At 39.3% G+C, this 16,159-nt stretch overlaps 1 protein-coding gene across 1 annotated transcript in view; it reads left to right on the top strand.

Moving 5' to 3' along the window:
• Positions 1 to 16,159, top strand: part of NUP37 (nucleoporin 37kDa) — a 78,014-nt gene that overhangs the window by 36,939 nt on the left and 24,916 nt on the right. The window contains exons 3-4 of the mRNA XM_006871092.1: positions 1,547 to 1,619; positions 10,465 to 10,559. Coding sequence (XP_006871154.1) covers positions 1,547 to 1,619; positions 10,465 to 10,559 — 168 coding nt within the window. The remainder of the gene's footprint in view (positions 1 to 1,546; positions 1,620 to 10,464; positions 10,560 to 16,159) is intronic.

The following is a 16,159-nucleotide window of genomic DNA, read 5'->3' on the forward strand; positions in this document are numbered from 1 at the left end:
TTGTGAGGTGGTAAATTTCCACTTAAAAGGACAAGAAGACAAGTCTGGAGTGGCTAAAAGAACAGAAGATACTTCCTAAAAGAAAGATCTACAGGAATAATACAGAACAATAATGGCAGTTCGACTGACTACTACAAGAACAAGCAAGTTGCTCACCCAGGAGACATCAAAGCAAACAGTCGGGTCCCCTCAGGGCAAACCCCCTTCCTAGACTGATGAGACTCAGTGGGAATACATGAGCAGACACGCTCTGATTGGTGACCATGTTGGTCACCAATAAAGGGATGAGAGGGAAAAACAGCAATGAAACTGTGAGCTAAGTCCAACCACATTTGATACACTCCTGTGAACCTGGGTGGAGACCTGGTTGGCCAGCAGTTTTGCAAGACCTGGAGACTCCTGGGCCCAGAGTCAGTCACATAGCCACAGACGACTAGAGTGGTAAGAAGAGAGGGCATATGCACAGTAACACCCACACTTGCAGATAATACCCACTTGACCTGGCTTCATGGCTAGATAATCAGAGCTCAACTAGAAGAAGAAAGAAGAGGTTAAAAAAGAGTAATCTGATACAATTTGATGAACTTGACAAACACCTATAGATTCAGTAGCTTAAAAGGGGGAATAAATCTTTACAGCGAGGATCATTCCCACCCTCTCCATTCACAGGGTAGATAGGGATGAGTAACTTGGATACTGGCTGACGGTTCAAACTCACCAGCTGCTCCTCGGAAACCCTGTGCAGTGTTGCTGTGGGTCGGGATCGACTCAGCGGCACTTAACAACAACAACTAAGGCAAGAAGTGACTAGCTTACAAGCTATCAAGAGGGAGCCTAGATCCAGAGGGTGCGGAGGAAGGTAGAATCTCTACTGAGTAGTATCCAGTCTACCAGGCGGGACTGATGAAAGGAGATGTGGATAGCACTCACATGGTACAATAGTGAAAAATTACTATCAGGACTGACTGTGAGGGTTAGAAATGTAAACATAGATGTTTTGTAGCAAAAGGAGTGGAGTGGTGGACTTTGAAGTCCAGGAGCGGAGGTCCCTGGAACCATCAAGGAAGACGAGTGGAGTACGGGACCCTACCCAGAGAAACAGTGATGCCAGAGATAGAGGCAGGGATGATGACATGGAGAGATGGAGCAGCTGGAAACTCTAGACCCAGAGAGGGAGAGGGGCTATGTGCTGAGCACCAGGGGGCAGGCTTGCAAGGTATATACCCGTTGATTGGTTAAGGGTGCATGGAGGGCATTGTATCCATGGCAGTGTAATGATATACGATAGGATGAATGTAAAGCTAATGTTCTCCCATGTAAACTATCACATAATTCACAATAAAAGATAGAAAAAAAATTAAAGTACAACTATATTTTAATACTTATTTTTGACCTGGTATACTTATAAAATGATGCTTTTTTATTCCAACCTTTGTTTTTTCCAAGAAAGAGTTTAAAATAAAATTTACTTTTTTAAGTTGGAGGGAAGGGAGCTCACTTTATAAAGGTAAAAATTGATTTCTTCTATTTGATTTTGATCTTCCAGATTTTGTACTTCAGCAGCAGACATGAGAATCAGATTGTTTACTTCAGATCTTCAGGATAAGAATGAGTACAAGGTAGGAGGACAAGTGTAATTTGTAAACCTTCAGCTTATTTTAAAACATACAAGAGTCAGTCAAAAAGTATTGCTACTAGGATCCCAGCTCACACATGCATGCATGGGTTTATTCCAAACAAAACCTGTTGAAATATGTCTCTGCAATCAGTGAATGAATGCAGACAAAGTCTTTCAATAATACACTAGTGTTAGTATCATTGTTAAGTGCCATCACGTTGGTTATGACCCATAGTGATCCTATGTAGGGTGTCCCAGGAGTGGCTGGTGAACTTGAACCACCAACCTTGCAGTTTAAAGGACCTTACAGACCAGCTCGTTGACCCCTGGTGCCACACTAGGACTCCTTCATATCATTAGGGTGCTTTTTAAAAAAAGGTCCCTTCAAAGCAGGCTGGGTCAGTTAAATTTAAGGCAGAGCAGTCAACTCAGAAGGTTATGGTGACTCTTTTTTGGGATTCCAAAAGGGTAATCTTGATACGTTTTCTCAAGGGATACAGGATGGCCACAGGGGCTTATTCAGAAGATGTTCTAAGACAATTGAAAACTGCATAGGTGAGAAAAAGGCCAGGAAAATTGTACCAAGGACATTTTTCCTTTTAAGACAATGCACCTGCTCACTTTTTGATGACAGAATGAGCTTTGGTAGCACAGTGGTTATGAATCAGGCTGTGAACCTTAAGGTCAGCAGTTGGAAACTACCTGCCATTCTGCAGGAGAAAGATGAGGCTTTCTGCTCCTGTGAAGATTTACAGCCTCGGAAACCCTATGTAGTAGGGTTGCTGTGAGTCCTAATCGACTACACAGCACACCACCACCACCAGTGGTTTGTCCTCGGAGAATTTCATTGGGAAATACTATGCTGTCCAACCTACTGTCCTGATCTTGCCCTTCAGACAGCTTTTTGTTCCCAAAACTCAAAGAACATTGGAAAGAAGCAGAATTCTTCAAGGAAGGGTTACCCAAAAAATAAACACCAGGACTCTACTAAATAAGGTTTAGAGAAATGGAAATAATGCTTTAAGAAGTGTGTTGATGTGGGTAGGGGCCATGTCAAGAAATAGTAGCTTCACATTTTTTTATTTTTGTTTAATAAAGGTGCCTATGCTTTTAACTTACCCACGTATGTGTTTATTCTTTTATATTGATTCTTAGCAATGACTATATATTGTAAGTCTGATATCACTTACTAAATTAATTGAATGCAGCAGACATAGGGGAGAAGTAGGAATTCACAGTTGAGTATAGGGAGGATAACAAACATGACTACACATAGCATTGAGCTTCAAAGCAGGAAGTGTTCAGTACAGCCTAGTGCATGAGGTGGAATTCCACGGTGACGTGACGAAGAGCCCAGACAAAGGAGCCAGAGGGCTTTGGTTTGAAGCCCAGTTCAACCAGGTAGTAGCTATGTGACTTTCGGGAGATAACTCAGTCTCCTTGTGTTCATTTCCAGTCCTGTAAAATGGAGTCAGCGTATCCGCCTTAAAGAATTTGGGCATAACTGAGCTTATTCATTTAAAACACTCAGAACAAAGCTGATGCATTACAGTATGTATGCCTTATGCATTTTGTAATTACTATACTAAATAGCTCTCAGTTTAGGTTGAAAGTACATCATATTTCCTTAAAAGAACAGTATTGCCTTCTTGACTGTCTAGTAAATCAAAACGTGAATAATATTATAAGACAATTTGGCACTGTAGAAAAAGCACTGGACCACAGGTCAGTTTGAATCACAAGGTTGGTGGTTCAAATTCAGCAGCTGCTCCTAAGAAACCCTATACAGGATCACTATGAGTCGTAACTGATTCAAGGCCACTTAACAACAGAACAGAAACCTTTTTAACTGTTGAAAAAATGGTTAAAAAAATAAATACAGTAGGTTTAAAAATACTGCATGTATTGGTTAAGCTGTACTCATGAATACCCAAATGGCATATGGTACATAAAATTTTGATCGATCAAAAGTTAATGCCGGGTTTGACGGTGGCAGAGCAGAGTCTGGTAGGACAGGCTCCATGGGGGAGGGGCTCAAAACCCAGAGACACTGCTCTCAAGGAACAGCACCAGAGCTCTGGATCTAGCATAAGGGTCAGGATGTGAGATTAGAAATCGATCAAGGTGTGCGGGACTCCCTCTGTGGCCATCCTGCTCGGTGGAGGTGAGAGGACGGGACTACAGTCAGACCAGCACAGGGAACCAGCGCTAAAAGTGGCGGAGAGAAAGAGCCCCATCGGTCCAAGGGCAAATTATTTGGCTGCTGCTTTTGACTTCTGCCTGTGGGTCCCAGTCCTAAAGTTAACGTGTGCAGGACCCTTTCTTTACTCCTGCCTATCCAGCAAGAAAAAAAAGCACGTTTGGCGTGGCAGACAAACCATATGAACAATCTGTAAAACCCCAACATAAAAAGATGCAACTATTTCGAGAATTAAAATGTGTTGTTTTAAAATTGGGAAAGGTGTGCGACAAGGTTGTGTTCTTTCACCATACTTATTCAACCTGTACGCAAATAATACGAGAAGCTGGGTTCTATGAAGAAAAACGTGGCATCAGGATTGGAGGAAGACTCATTAACAACCTGCGATATGCAGATGATACAACCTTGATCGCTGAAAATGAAGAGGACTTGAAACATTTACTGATGAAGATCAAAGAGCACAGCCTTCAATATGGATTACATCTCAATATCAAGAAAACAAAAATCCTCACCACTGGACCAAGAAACAACATTCTTATCAAAGGAGAAAAGATTGAAGTTGTCAAGGACTTCATTCTTCTTAGATCAACTATCAGCACTCGTAGAAGCAGTAGTCAAGAGACCAGATGACGTATTGCATTAGGCAAATCTGCTACACAGGAACTTTTTTAAAGTGTGAAGAACAAAGATGTCAGCTTGAGAACTAAGGTGTGCCTGACCCAAGCCATGGTATTTTCAGTAACTTCATATGGATGCGAAAGCTGGACAGTGAATAAGGAAGTTCGTAGAAAAATTGATGCCTTTGAGTTGTGGTGTTGGAGGAGAATACTAAAAGTGCCATGGACTGCCAAAAGAACCAATAGATCTGTTTTGGAAGAAGTGCAGCCAGAGTGCTCCTTGGAAGCCAAGATGGCTAAGCTTCATCTCTCATACTTTGAACATATTGTCAGGAGGGAACAGTCATTGGAGAAGGATGTCATGCTGGGTAAGATGGAGGGTCAGAGAAAAAGAGGAAGACCCCCAACGAGATGGATCAGCCAGGTAGCATCATTGATTTTGTCAGGTGTGGCAGGTAGTGAGATTGGCCCAGGATCGGACATTGTTTCGTTCTTCTGTGCATGGGGTCACTATGAGTCGATGGCACCTGACAACAACAACAGCAACATTTCAAGAATTATGCTTTGCACATGCAGATACCTAACTGACCTTCAGAGACAAAAATAGTAACAGTCTTTCTCCCAAAAACTTCTCAGTATCTATCTGTGCACCTCTACGGTGGTGACTAAAGGAGGTGCCAAGTGAGTGAACAGACACCACGGCCCTCTGCTGGAGGCTTCTGCGGTGCACACACACTGCCTGTGTAGCAAGGCAACTGGACAGTCAGCCACAGTTTTATTTTTGTTTCAAAGTGGTGGCTTTTGTCTTTGCTTTTATATTGCTTCTGCTTTTGGTCCTTTTGATCACACATTTTTCCTGGAGGTGGGAGCTTTTTCTCCCTACGTTACCCAAGAAGAGTCAGTAATTGTGACCATATAGCCAAGCTACAAGCATACCCCATAATATTCTACCATTGAGACAAGAGCCAATAAAAGCTGCTAAGCATTACATGCTAAAAGGAAAGCCTGTCTCCTGATCATATCCATCAGGAGACACCCAGTAAGCTTAATAACACAGTAACAAACATCCATTTAAGCATTAAGAACCCACACAACTACTGGATATGACAAACAAAAAACAGTAAAAGATGTCAAAACATGTCCAAAAACAGAAAAGACTAGCTGAGACATATGAGCTGGAGACAGACAAAGGCTTTCTAGAAGAGGAAGAGCAGGATTTGGATTTGTCTGAGAAGGAAGTCAGAAGAATGATATGGAAACAAATTCAAATGCTCCAAAAAGTGGTGGAGGAGAACAAGGAAGAAGTGAGGAAAGTACTACAAGAGCAATTAAACAAGATTGATACAGCATTGGAAACCATTCAAAACCTGCAAAAGGACGTCCAGATGATTAATAATAAAATATCAGAAATGGACAATACACTGAAAGGGGAAAGGAGCAAAATAGAAACGATGGAAGCCAGAACCAGGGAGCTGGAAGACAAATCTCTCAATACTGCTAAGATAGAATAGAAAGCAGAAAAAAGGATTCAAAAAAAATCTGAAGAGAGTCTGAGATTCATGCTGGATAACATAAAGAGTACCGACTTAAGAATTATTGGCATTCTGGAACAGAAATAATCTAGAGAAATTAACAGAGGAGACAGTGGGAAAGCTTCTGGAAGAAAATTTCCTTATCATCTTGAAAAGTGAAAAAATAAACATTCATGAAGCCAAACGTACACCAGGAAGGGTAAACCCCAAAAGAAAATCACCAAGACATATAATAATCAAGCTCTGCAAAATCAAAGTCAAGGAGAGAATCCTAAAAGCAGCCAGGGAAAAGAGAAATGTTACTTACAAAGGCAAGCAAATTAGACTTAGCGCTGACTATTCAGCAGAAACTATGCAGGCAAGAAAGCAATGGGAAGACATATACAAGGTCCTAGAAGAAAAAAAAACTGGCAACCAAGAATCATCTATCCAGCAAAACTGCCAGTCAAATATGGTGTAATCAAAACATTCCAGGATAAACAGAATCTAGGAGATTTTGTCAAAGCCAGTCCAGCTCTTCAAGACATCCTAAAGGGAGTTCTTTGGACTGAAAACCAACAAGAACAGACAACTACCAGAGATTGACAGGTGTGGCAACTCCACCTGAAACTCAGATAATGGATAGCAGAGTCCAGTACAGAACAAAATTACAACAATGAATTCAGAGGAGCTGGAAGGTCAACCAAGTATCAAAATAATAACAATGTCAAAGAAGGGAAAAGTGTAGGAACAGAGATCCATGTGGTAAGGAGGTCACATAGATTACAGGATAAAATAGATTGTCTTAAATGGAGGGAAGAGTTAATAGATTATAAGGTAACCCCAAAGAAAGTTAGTACTTCACAACTTATCATGAAAATGAACATCCAAGCAGAACAAAGAAACATGAAAACTAAGAACAAACCGACAAAAAATACAAACTCAGCACAAGAAGGCATGCAGAACAAAGGAACGAACAGCACTACCAAAAAATTAACATAATGGCAGCAATTAATTCATACCTATCGATAATTACGTTGAATGTCAGTGGATTGAATGCACCAGTGAAGAGAGCGAGTGTGTCAGAATGGATAAGAAAACAAGACCTTTCAATATGCTGCCTGCAAGAGACACACCTTACACACAAAGCCAAAAAAAGACTAAAAGTTAAAGGATGGAAAAAAATATACCAAGCTAACTGCAACAGTAAACAAGCAGGAGTTGCAGTACTAGTCTCCGATAAAGTATACTTTAAGACAAAAACCAGCATAAGAGATAATGAAGGACACTGTCTCATGATCAAAGGATCAATTGTGCAAGGCGACATAACCATATCAAATATCTATGCTCCCAATGAAAGAAGAATGGATAAACAAACTGTGGTACATACACACAATGGAATACTATTACCTTGAAGAATAACAAGGAAGCTGTAAGCCACCGTATAACATGGATGAACCTTGAGGACATTATGCTGAGTGAAATTAGTCACAAAAGGAGAATATTGCATAGGACCATTATTGAAAAAGAACCCACCCAAAAGGGGAAAAAAGAAAAACAAAACTGTATATATAAATGCTGATCACCAGGATGTATGGAATAAGAGGAGAGGAGGGAGGGAGGGGAAGATAGAGCACAAAGTAGGGAATAGACACAGGAAAACGTGGGTGCTGGGGGGTGGGCAATACACAAGAAGGGGGAGGGGAATGAAAGAACAAAGTGGATGGGAGAACAGTTAGGCAGGTTCGCATGGGCTAAGTGGGACAGAGGTAAATGATTATGTATGCACAACCTTTGTAACAATAGGGCTTCAGGATACAAGGATTGAGGCAAGGTTTGAAAGGGTAAACAAGAGAAATAATGTTAAGATGTTTGGCTGTCTTTTGAATCTTGGTTTCCCTTGCCTACCATTGTGAAAAAGACACTGGGGGGGTATGGGGGGAGTAGAAATAGCCAGAAACATCACAATAGAAAGCTTGTAACTCCGTCTTCATCCTATAACTGATTAGAATACCTTAAAGAGGGCTAGAAATTGCCCGGTGAAAGAGACCTGTGGAGTTTTTGCATTGCATAAGACCATAGGTGGAAACCAGAATCCCATCCAGAAATTTCCACTAGAAAGGGTGAGTAGACTAGCCTGGAGCAACTAAAAAGACGAAGATATTTCGTGAAGAAAGACCAGCAGGAAAAATCAAAAACAATAATGGCAGTATGATTGATTACTACAAGAGTAAGTAAGCTGTTCGCCTGGGAGCCATGAAGGCAAGTGGTCAGGTTCCCTCAGAGTAAACTTCCTTCCAAGACTAAAAGGGAATACACAAGCAGGCATGTGGTCTGGCTGGTGACCACATTGGTCACTGATAAGGGGAAGAGAGGGAAAAAACAGCAATGTAATTGGGATCTAAATCCAACCACATTCAATAGACTCCTGTGAACCCGGGCGGAGACCTGGATGGCCATCAGTTATGGCAAGACCCAGGACTCCTGGGCCCAGAGGCAGTGGCATGGCCACAGAGGACTAGAACCGAGAGGGAAGTAAGTGTCCAGCTGATATGAAGTGAGGGGAGATGCACAAGAACACCCATACTTGACCAGGCTTCGATGGCTAGATGAGCAGAACTCAACTAGAAGAAGAAAGAAGAAAGAATAAAAGAAAAGAAAGAGGAAAAAAAAAAGAGTAACCCACTATAATTTGATGAACTTTACCTATACATGTGGATGTAGTAGCTCGTAAAAGGGAACAGATCTTTACAGTAAGGATCACTCCTACCCCCTTGGTACACAGGGTTGACAGGGATGGGCAACTTAGACAGTGTGGCTACCCAAAATGGGGTGGAGGGGGCAGCATTATAAAGGCAAGAAATGACTGGCTTACAAGCTTTCAAGAGGGAAACTAGTTCCAGACAGGGCAGGGGTAGGTAGAAACGCCAATGGAACTGGGCTCGTGAAAGGATATGGGGATAAGACTTGTGGTACAATAGTGAATAATTGCTATCAGGACTGACTGTGAGGGTAGGAAACATAGAAGTAGATGTTTTTTGACAACAGGAGGAGAGTGATTGATTTTGCAGCCCAGGAGCAGAGGTCCCTGGGACCATCAAGTGAGAAGAGTGGAGAGCATGACCCTAACCCAGAGAGGCAGTGATGCCAGGGATAGAGACAGATGATAACATGGACAGATGGAGCGAGAAGAGCTGTGTGCTGATGGCCAGGGGTGGGGGGTGTCCCCTTTGGTTATTTAATGATGCAAGGGGAGGGGATTGTGATCATTGCAATGAAACGAAATATGGTAGGATGAATGTAAAACCTTGTTGTTGTTAAGTCCCGTGGAGTCAGTTCCGGCTCATAGTGACCCTGCACAGGGTTTCTGAGGCTATAAATCTTTATGGGAGCAGAATGCTTCATCTTTCTCCTGCGGAACCACTGGTAGTTTCGAACTTCCGACCTTGAGGTTAGCAGCCCAATTCATAACCACTACACTACCAGAGCAGCTCTCCCTTGTAGACCCACATAATTCACATTAAAAACTTGAAAAAAAAAAAAAAAAAGATAATGCGTATGTGTAATGGACAAACATGTAATGCTAATTTAGTTTGCCTTGTAGACTGTGGCAAAAGCTTTGGGGAATGACATAGAGGACCTAGGTTTGGTAAAGCTTGCAGGAATGTTCCAACCAAATCCTTGTCTTTTCTCATGACGCAGTTCTATATAGTTAACAGTACAATTTGGAACCACTTTGTTAGTCTTTGAACTGAGATCAAACTTGATATTATTTTGGATAGAAGGAAGGAAAGGGCTAAAAGAGCAAAGGAAAAGGGTAAAGAAGGGTGAGTGGAAGGAGGAAACAGTAGGGTCTATCTAAAGACTAGTTTAGGATTTCAGCTATAAAAATGTAGACACGTTGAACCTTGCTTGTTCATATAGTCCTCCTCACAACTTCCCATTTGCTCCCTCTGTAGCTAAAAGATTTCTGGGTTGATGGTGGCTGTGGACTTACATATTAGCTGTCAACAGTACCAGCAGTCACATTGAACAAATGGAGAAAGGCACCAGAAGGTGATATCCTTGCTGTATATGTTTATAAGGTAGTGACAAGTATGTAGAGCAAGAAGTATAAAGTAAAAAAGCAAAGAGAGACACTATCTCAGAGCTCCTGAAATGTTTTTCTAGCTTGACTTTTTATTTAAGCTTTGTGTTGAAAGTGAGCGAGGAGGTGATGTCAGGACAGGTATGGTTTTAAAAAAAAAAAAAAAATGTATGTTTTTGTAAGAAATGCATACTAGAAAAACAAGATCAGGCTAATAACAGTGAGGTGAGCAAGCAACTTCTTTCCAAGATAAATATTCCAGAAAAGTGGGTGTATAAATCATGCTTTAAAAATAGCAGATTGCTTAAGAAATATTTATAGAAAAAGAGAAACATGCAGTGAAAGCTTTTAAGGCAGTAAAGTACAAATGTTAGACAGGAATGTTCTAGATTATTTCTCTCTCTTAAATTGTTTTTGTTCCTTTATGTCAGATTTTAGAGGGCCATTCAGATTTTATTAATGGTTTGGTGTTTGATCCCAAAGAAGGCCAAGAAATTGCAAGTGTGAGTGATGATCATACCTGCAGGTATGTTGTTTATGTACAGCCACTTTTTAATTTCCAATTTTACTTGAACAAGACTTACATTTTAAAAAAGCGAGGAGGTGTAATTTATGTAAACACTACAAAATGTAAAAGAAGCATACATATTTAAAATGGGGGTATGACACAGACATGACTGTCAAAACAAGTGGGTTGAGTTCTTGTCCCAGTTAAAGGAAACATCCTTGGTTAGGCCATGGGTGCCTCGCTGCCCCTGTGTTCAGATATGAATATGTATCTATTGGGTCAAAATCACCAAGGCTGGACAAGGTTAATAAGATAATAAAAATTCAGTTGCCGTTTATTGAAGTTATTTCTTTCACATATCTTGTGCTATATGTTAGTGTTTTATGATAACCACATATAATAAACTGTGAATCTCATTTACTAAGTAAGACTGATGGAAATTTTAGTGTTTTGACAAATTCAGAAGTCTCTAGGTAAGGTTTTCAATACATATAATACATTTCAGTATGGTGTTGTTTTACCTTACCCCCTCATTTGGAGCAGATGAGGTAGCTCTAATGTTTTAATTATGCCTAAAGTTGGAGAATATCACAAGTGAAAAACAAGATGAAGAGTAGGAGGTGGAAATAAGCTAAGGAGTCAGGAGTGAAATGAGCGAATCAGTCATTAGAGGAGTAGCGATTGCTTCATTGGCATCAACAATACTGTGACCAGAAACAAAACAAAACACTGCTCTGCTATTTCATATGTTGCAATGTTTGATAAAGTTATGTCACAATTATCAGCATTTATTAGCACTTGTAGATATAGAAACCCATTAAGTAGTGTGCTTTCAAACTGGAAATAAAGCTATTAGTTGCATTTTTTAAATTTTCATGTTAATATACCTCAGCCTTTTAGAGTTAAAGAATCACAGGTCATTATTCTTTATTTACTGTTTTAACTAAAATTTTCATGTCAGGGACAGGAAAGATTTACATGACATTAAGATTCTCATGTGTCAATAACCATTTCTTTTGAAAGGGCCCCAAGGGTTATAAAGTCATGTTTGTATAGCGACCTGAAGAGTAAATGGAACCAGTTTTAAGGTAGCAGTTAGATTTGATCACGAGACATAAATAATGGCATTTCAGTTCTCTAGAACATGAACTTTTCTAGTCACAGGAAAAGGAGAAGATCAATGGGTTTGCAAGTCAAAGAATAGCCTCTGAACAATGAACCAACTACCAGATAGACAAGGAATTAACAATCAGTGGTCTATAATTTTTTTTTCTTGTAGCAATGGTGGTGGTGGTGGTAATGTGCTGTGAAGTTGGTTCTGACTCTGAATGACCCTGTGTAGGGTTTCCGAGGCTATAAATCTTTATGGGAGCAGAAAGCCTCATCTTTCTCTCACAGAAGGGCTAGTAGTTTCGAACTGCTGACCTTGAAGTTAGCAGCTCTATTCGTAAACACTACACTACTAGAGCTCCTTTTTTCTTATAATAGACTTTGCAAATTAATAAAGTTCTCCAAAAATAACAAGAACTGAGATAAGATGCCACATTCTTAATTTGTCAGATGATGTTGTAATGTGCCGTGGAGTTGGTTCTGATCCATAGCAACCCTGTACAGGGTTTCCGGGGCTATAAATCTGTACGGGAGCAGAAAACCTCATTTTCCTCCCACAGAACAGCTGGTAGTTTCGAACTGCTGACCATGAGATTAGCAGCCCAATTCATAACCACTATGCTAACAGAGCTCTTCATTTTGTCAGATAATAACAATTTTTTCAGTCTAGCACATTTTACTGATATATTTTATAAAAGAAAGGGCATAGTTACTCTAAAAAATATAAAAGTGTTAACTTTGAAGTAAGTCCCCTAAGTACATGTAACTTGTTTTTAAGAACTCAGTACGTTACCCCTAATGTCTTATTTTGCTAAGTTGTGGAGGATGACATTGTTCAGTAAATATTATCTCTACCCTCCTCAGTGATATAGAAAAAGGAAAATTCCCCATCCCGTTAATGTTGGGGTTATACAGTATAACGTTAGCAAATGTGATGTGAGCAGAAGCGATCAGTTCTTGACCTCATTTGACTTGACCTCCGGCACAGTGTCATCTGCTATAAGGTGAGCATGTCCTGGATATGAGAAAACTGGTCCAGGAATGAGAAATACATGAAGCAGATATGGTCTATTCTGGCATCTTGAAACACAGCTTCACACAGACCTATGAGAAAGGAATTTATGCTATTTTTTTGTGAGCCCCTGGGATTGTTAAATTGATATATACCACCATTGTAGTAAAAGCTCAGGAGCTGAATTAAAAATTCATCAGCTTAATTGGACAATCAGGTAAAGGATAATTCTGATTGGCTGTTAAAGTAAACTTTCATGGGCATAAAGCTAAGCAATATAGATTTTAAAAAATGAGGTATTAGTAAATAAGTTTAAAGTAAGTAGACGTGGTGAATATTGTACACTCTCATAGTAATTAAGGAATTCTGAGAGGCTAGATTTTAATAGAAAAACTTTTCAGTACAACCATCTATTAATTCAAAGGATAGAATTACCAACCTTCAGATACAGGCTTACCTTATTGTATTGCAGTTTGCTGTATTGAGCTTTGCAGACATTGTGATTTTTTGCACATTAAAGGTGTGTGGCAACCCTATGTCAAATATGTATATTGTTGTTGTTAGGTACTGTTGAGTTTGTTCGGACTCATAGCGACCCTGTATAGGGTTTTCACAGAGCGGCTGGTAAGTTTGAAATGCCAGCCTTGAGGTTGAGTGCTTATCCTCTGTGGCACCACACCAGGACTCCAAACGTGTATAGGCACCATTTTTCTGACAGCATGTGCTTATTTTATATTTATGCATGCTATTTTGCTAATTCTGAAAACATTCAAAACTTTTCCATATGCTGTTGCACACTTAAGAGACTACACATTCTTCTCAAGGCAAGGGTAGTCTCTCTGACAGGTAATATGTCAGGCCACAGAAGCCTCAATACATTTAAAAACACTGAAATCTATGCATTTTCTGACTACCTGGAATAAAACTAGAAATCAGTAACAACAAAATTGAGAAATCCACAAATAGAAATTAAACAACCAACCCATGAATCAAAAAATGACCATAAGAGATATTAGAAAATACTGTGAGACAAAATAAAAATGAAAGCGTGACATACTAAAATTGCTGGATGCAGTAAAGGCACTGCTCCAAGGGAAATGTATAGCTATATATGTCTACATTAAAGAGTCCAGGTGCCACTTTGGAATAGATATTGGACTGCTGTCCACAAGGTCAGAGGTTCAAATTCATCAGCCATTCCATGGGAGAGAGCCTGAAGCTTTGCTGTCGTAAAGATTTATAGTCTCTGAGACCTTTACAGGGTCACTTTGAGTCAGAATTGACTTGATGGCAGTGGGAATGTACCTGCAATAAAAAAGCAGAAAAGATCTCAAACCAGTAACTTATCCTGCAGTGTCACACTAGGACTTCTTAGGGAGGTACAAATAATCAATCATTTGATATCAAATGGGTAGCATTTACCCAAGGACAAAGTTCAGGAGATTTAGGAGAGGAGGAAGTGAAATAATTTATGCTATATTATGGAGTTTGTAATCAATGACATGAAACAACATGTCTATGAATTGTTTAATGAAAAAATGATCAGTCCCAATACCCCTTCGTCTTCTCAAACATTTTATAATGCCCACTCTACAATCTTGAAATGAAACCCATAGATGTATGATCTTTCAAAGCATAGTTATTAAGAAAATGTTATAATGACCTAACTGCATGAGATATTTTTATAAAAGGTAAATAAATCTTGTGTGAATAACAGTATAATGTGTACATATGCTCCAGTACGCCTATATTAGAAGACAGGTAGTCTTTGAATCTCTTTATAATAAGTAAGTTTAGGAACCAGAAAAATGAAATAACAGTAAACTTTCACCCAATTCACAGTTAAAGGTTAAATTTAAAAAAAGACAACCCAATTCAAAAATAGGCAAAGAATTTGAATAGACATCTCTCCAAAGAAGATTTAAAAAGACAAACAAGCACCTGAAAAGATATTCGGTCCTGGCCATGTAAGTAAGGTGCAAACTATTTGTCCCTCATTGTCTAAAGCAAAAAAGAGTGAAAAAAAATCAAGAATACATGGAAATAATCCAAAGAACTAATGGAACACACAAACCTCAGCCTCTTGAGAGCAGAAAAATTAGATGGTGCTTGGAGACCACTATCAACCTCTTTGAAAGGGCTCATATTAGAAGATCCTGGATAAAGTGTGAGAAACATGTGGAACAAACTCAAGATCATAATTTTTTTTTTTTTTTTTTTTTTTTTTAAACAGACTCACTAGTAGGATAAAAACTGCTGAAACCTTGACACTGGTTCCCTTAGTCATCCTATAGGCCTGGAACTGAAATCACTCTAGTAGCTCAGCTTTTACCCCAGTGGTTCTACTGTCAGCATTCCTTTAGAGCCAAATCAAAAGGACATCAGGTCTGAAGTCAGGAAACGATAGGAAAGAAGGATAAATGAAAACACAGGGAGGAAGAGGAGTGAGTCCTGTTGCCCTGTGGAATTGCAGTCAGTGGCATAGAATAAAATATGTATGAATTGTTCAATGGAAAACTGATGTGCTTTGTAAACCTCCACCCAAATCACATGTGTTTGAAAAAAGACAACATCATCAGTCATTTAGGAAAATGCAAGTAAAACCACATTGAGATTCTACTTCACAGCCACTGGAATGGTGGTAGTACTCAAAAAAAAAAAAAAAGACAAGAATGTAGAGAAATTGAATTCCTCTTACTTTGCTGATGGGGATGTAAAATAGTGCAGTTGGTGTGGGAAATTTTGGCAGTGCCTCAAAACGTTCAGCATAGAATTTGCCTATGACCCATTCCAAGGTGTATGCCCAAAAGCAGGGATTCAGAGACTTATATAACCATATTCATTACAGCATTGTTTGCAATAAACAAAAGATGTAAGCAATCCAAATGTGCCTCAACAAATGAATAGATAAACACAATGTGATATATCCATACAATGGAATCCATAAAAAGGAATTAAGTACTGTAAAGTGGATGATCCTTGAAAGCAATAAGCTAAGTGAAAGAAACCAAATTCAAAAGAATCGCTTATGATTCTGTTTATTTGAAATATCCACAGTAGGCAAATTCATAGACACAGAAAGTAGATTATTGACTGTCAGTGGCTCAGGGAGGAGACGAGAGGGAGTGACTGCTTAGTGGCTATGAGATTTCCCTTAGGGGTGATGAAATGTTTGGGCATTAGACAGTGGTTATCGTTACACAACATTGTCAGTGTGCTAAATGCCACTGAATTTTGCACTTTGAAATTGGATGTTAGCAATTTTTAAAGCACTAATAAACTTGAATATGCAAAATAATATCGCTTGTACAAAAGATTATCATATTTTCACAAACATAACATCTTTCCTACAATATAGACTCATAACATTAATTTTTAGAAGAGCAGAAAGAAATTTTTCTCTGGCCCAGGAAAATAATAATTTAGAAAAAACAAACATCAATTTACTGATCTGTTCTTAATTTTCTGATGATTGGCTTTGGCATTTCCAAGAGAA

Source organism: Chrysochloris asiatica, unplaced genomic scaffold (assembly GCF_000296735.1).
Source record: "Chrysochloris asiatica unplaced genomic scaffold, ChrAsi1.0 scaffold00160, whole genome shotgun sequence".
Taxonomy (NCBI): Eukaryota; Metazoa; Chordata; class Mammalia; order Afrosoricida; family Chrysochloridae; genus Chrysochloris; species Chrysochloris asiatica.